Source organism: Callionymus lyra, chromosome 6 (assembly GCF_982586985.1).
Source record: "Callionymus lyra chromosome 6, fCalLyr1.hap1.1, whole genome shotgun sequence".
Classification (NCBI taxonomy): domain Eukaryota; kingdom Metazoa; phylum Chordata; class Actinopteri; order Syngnathiformes; family Callionymidae; genus Callionymus; species Callionymus lyra.
Genome location: NC_141823.1, coordinates 2,169,177 through 2,173,202, shown reverse-complemented (window position 1 = coordinate 2,173,202; position 4,026 = coordinate 2,169,177). Strand labels below are relative to the sequence as shown.

General features: G+C 43.3%; 1 protein-coding gene across 1 annotated transcript in view; it reads left to right on the top strand.

Moving 5' to 3' along the window:
- Positions 1-3,524, top strand: part of neto2a (neuropilin (NRP) and tolloid (TLL)-like 2a) — a 38,038-nt gene extending 34,514 nt beyond the window's left edge. Inside the window, exon 10 of the mRNA XM_087793022.1 lies at positions 1,946-3,524. Within this exon, the coding sequence (XP_087649148.1) occupies positions 1,946-2,668 (723 nt within the window). The 3' untranslated portion in view covers positions 2,669-3,524. The remainder of the gene's footprint in view (positions 1-1,945) is intronic.
- Positions 3,525-4,026: the final 502 nt, after the last annotated feature.

Here is a 4,026-nt window from a genome sequence, read left to right as displayed (position 1 = left end):
AGAAAGGTATGATGAGGACCATTCTAACACAGACCCAGACAGTCTTCATCCCTCAGTCTTCTCAGCAGGATCTGGTGATCAACTGTGTCAAAGGCTGACGACAGATCCAAGAGAACCAGAACAGTGAATTTACCAGAGTCAGCCGACATCATGATGTCACTGGACACTTTCAATAAAGCTGTCTCCGTAGAGTGATGTTTACGGAAGCCAGACTGAAACTTCTCATGGATGTCGCTCTGATCCAGAAACAGCTGCTCAGACACAACCTTCTCCAAGATCTTGGACAAGAAAGGGAGCTTAGAAATAGGCCTGAAATTACTGAGGTCAGTTGGGTCTAAGCCTGGCTTTTTGAGCAGAGGCTCCACAATGGCATGTTTAAATGCATTCGGAAAAACCCCTGTGGAAAGAGAGAGGTTCACCATATTGGTAACCCAGGGGCCAATTACATCAAATACTTTAATAAAAAGCCTACAAGGAAGGACGTCATCTGAGCAAGAGGAGGGTTTCATCTTGTTCACTAGTGCCGAAATATCACCCAAAGATACAGCAGTGAAGGAGGACCAAGAGGAGGAGAGGGGCTCAGAGACAGTAGGGGTTCCAAACAAAGGGGGAGAGATTTTGTTTTTGATCAATTTAATTTTTTCAATGAAAAATGTCAACAATGCATTGCTTCCAGCTTCACAGAAGACAGGCGTGATTTGAGGAGCACAAGAGAATTAATCGTGTCAAACCACACTTTGGGGTTTTTCTTATTTGCTGCTACCAGTTTTCTGATGTAATCAGATCTGGCAGTTTCTACCATCTCATTGTAAGAAGTCATCAGATCCCTGAGGTGAAGTCTGTGCACCTCAAGTTTAGTGGCCTTCCAGATGGGCTCAGTCTTTCAACAGAGTCTCTTCAGACTCAGGAGATCTTCATTTGTCCAAGAGCACCGTTTTTTCTGAATTTACAAGTTTGATTGAACAGGTTTGAACCAGTATTTCAACACAATGATCAGTGAAACAGTGAATCGAACTGTCCACGTCTGGCAGTCATCAAAGGAAAGACGGTCAAACATAGCGGAAAAACTGTCTGCAGTATCGGCTGAGATGACACGTCTCTGAGACCTAACTTTCAAAGGCTTAGGTTCAGGGATGAAGTCCAGGTTGAACAAGACAAGAGAATAATCAGATGGACATCATGTACAGATACATTAGAAATGTCCAGGCCAAGAGTAAAAACTAAGTCTAAAATGTGGCCTTTTTGATGAGTGGGTTCAGAAACATGTTGCTCAAAATTAAAGGCTTCTGTTAAAGTTAAAAGTTCTTTAGCAGAACAAGATGTAACGTCATCAACATGAAGATTAAAGTCTCCAAGAATAAGAACAGATTCCATTTGAATAATGGAAGATAAGAAGTCACTGAAGTCTTTCAAGAACACTGAAGGACCAGGCGGGCGGTAGATTGACACACAATAGAAAGGTCTTGTAGAACCAACCAAGATCATCTGAGATTCAAAAGAAGTGAATTCCTGTGTCTGAATCACTTTGGAAGAACAACTCTCCCTAAAAACTGTAGCAAGACCACCCCAAGACCAGAGAGGCGAGGCTTCCCCAGGACAGCGCTCCCTACTGGACAGAGTATGTGTGTGTGAGTGTGTGTGTGTGTATGTGTGTGTGCGGTGTGTGTGTGTGTGTGTGTGTGAGAGAGAGAGTGTGTGTGTGCGTATATGTGTGTGTGTGTGTGTGCGTATATGTGTGTGTGTGTGTGTGAGTGAGTGAAAACAAATGTGTTTGTTGTATCCCTTGTGTTATCTCAGGGTCAATGTGACCCGAAGCCCGAAAACAAATGTGTTTGTGCTATCCCAGGCCGTGGGTCACCTTGACCCTGAGACAACACAAGGTTTAAATTAAACCTGATTACGAAAACGATGAAAGACTCGTCAGTGAAAACGACTTCTCTTTCAGGTGGTCGCTCGTCGTCCGGGCGTTTTCAACAAGGCGGGCTTCCAGGAGGTCTTCGACCCGCCTCACTACGAGCTCTTCTCCCTGCGGGACAAGGAGGTCTCCAGTGACATGGCCGACCTGTCCGAGGAGCTGGACAGCTTCCACAAGCTGCGGCGCTCGTCCACCATGTCGCGCTGTGTGCACGAGCACCACTGCGGCTCGCAAGGCTCGGTGGGCGCGCCCGCTGGCGGTGGCGGAGGTGGTGGCGGCGGCGGCAGCATGAAGCACAGCCGCACCACGCTCAGCTCCATGGAGCTCTCCTACCACAACGACTTCTCCAAGCCGCCGCCCATGAAGACCTTCAACTCCAGTGGCAGCTACAAGAAGAGCTGCTACGGCTACAAACAACACGCTCAGACTCACGACTGCGACCAACAGGTCATCGAGGACCGCGTCAGCGAGGAGATCCCCTGCGAGATCTACGGGCGCGGCGGCGCCACCGGCGGCGTCATGATGGGAGGAGGACCCTCTGGGATGGCGGGAGGAACCCTGGGGGGCGCGGTGGGGATCATGGGAGGAGTCTCCATGGGAGGCGGGATGGGGATGCCGGGACCCAGCGGCATCGCGGGCGGCATCGGCGGCGCCATGGCGGGAGCCTGCGGAACCCTTAGCATGCGCGGCACCAGCGCCCGCAACAGCACCGTCGTCGTGGATCCCCAGCGCTCCATGTCCATGGACTTCTAGAAGAAAGCGCCGCCATCTTCCCGCCGTCCGCCGTGTCTCCATCAGCATGCTGACTCTCCACGCCGCAGACGGAGACGCCGACCTTCGACCCCAGATATAGAAGTAACTTATTCTTTTGTGTTCCGTGAGAAGACGACACCGGAGAATATATATATATATCCACGTCCTGGTGCTTCTGTGTTCCATCGAGATGACTTTACAAGGCAGAGCGAGTCGGGCCACGTTCACGCCGGAGAGACGATGAAGGGACGAGTTGAACGAGTGACTCATGGTCAGCAATGGTTCAGTCTCGCGCTGACAACACAACGAATGACTCGTTACTTTAGATTTAAAGTATTTGTACTTCGTCCATGTTTGTCTCATGAATTATCAGAATGAAAATGAAAATTACAAACAAATGAACAACATGAATCAAACTAACTCGTCAAAAACAATTTCAATTGCAAACTATGAATTAAGTTTACAGAAAATGTTGCCAAACTCTAAAACATAAAAGGATATATATTTTTAATCCAATTTACAAACTCTGAACCAAATTTGCAAACTAATAAAACAAATTTACAATTTCCTGAAACAAATATGAAAAATATTGCAGAAAAGAAATGTATTATAATTTTCTGAATCTAATTTACAAACTCTGAGACAAAACTAATTAAACACATTTGTAATTTCCTGAAGATTAAATTCTGAATTCAATTTACAAACTATAAAAAACACAATTTCCCGAAACAAATTTACAAACTTTGAAAAATGTTAAATCTAAAACAAATGTATAATTTTCTGAATCCAATTTTCAAACTCTGAGACAAATTTACAAACTATGAAACACATTTACAAACTATGAAACACATTTACAAACTATGAAACACATTTACAAACTATGAAACACATTTACAAACTATGAAACACATTTACAAACTATGAAATACATTTACAAACTATGAAATACATTTACAAACTATGAAATACATTTACAAACTATGAAACACATTTACAAACTATGAAACACATTTACAAACTATGAAACACATTTACAAACTATGAAACACATTTACAAACTATGAAATACATTTACAAACTATGAAACACATTTACAAACTATGAAATACATTTACAAACTATGAAACACATTTACAAACTATGAAACACATTTACAAACTATGAAACACATTTACAAACTATGAAACACATTTACAAACTATGAAACACATTTACAAACTATGAAACACACTATGAAACACATTTACAAACTATGAAATATATTTACAAACTATGAAACACATTTACAAACTATGAAACACATTTACAAACTATGAAACACATTTACACACTATGAAACACATTTACAAACTATGAAA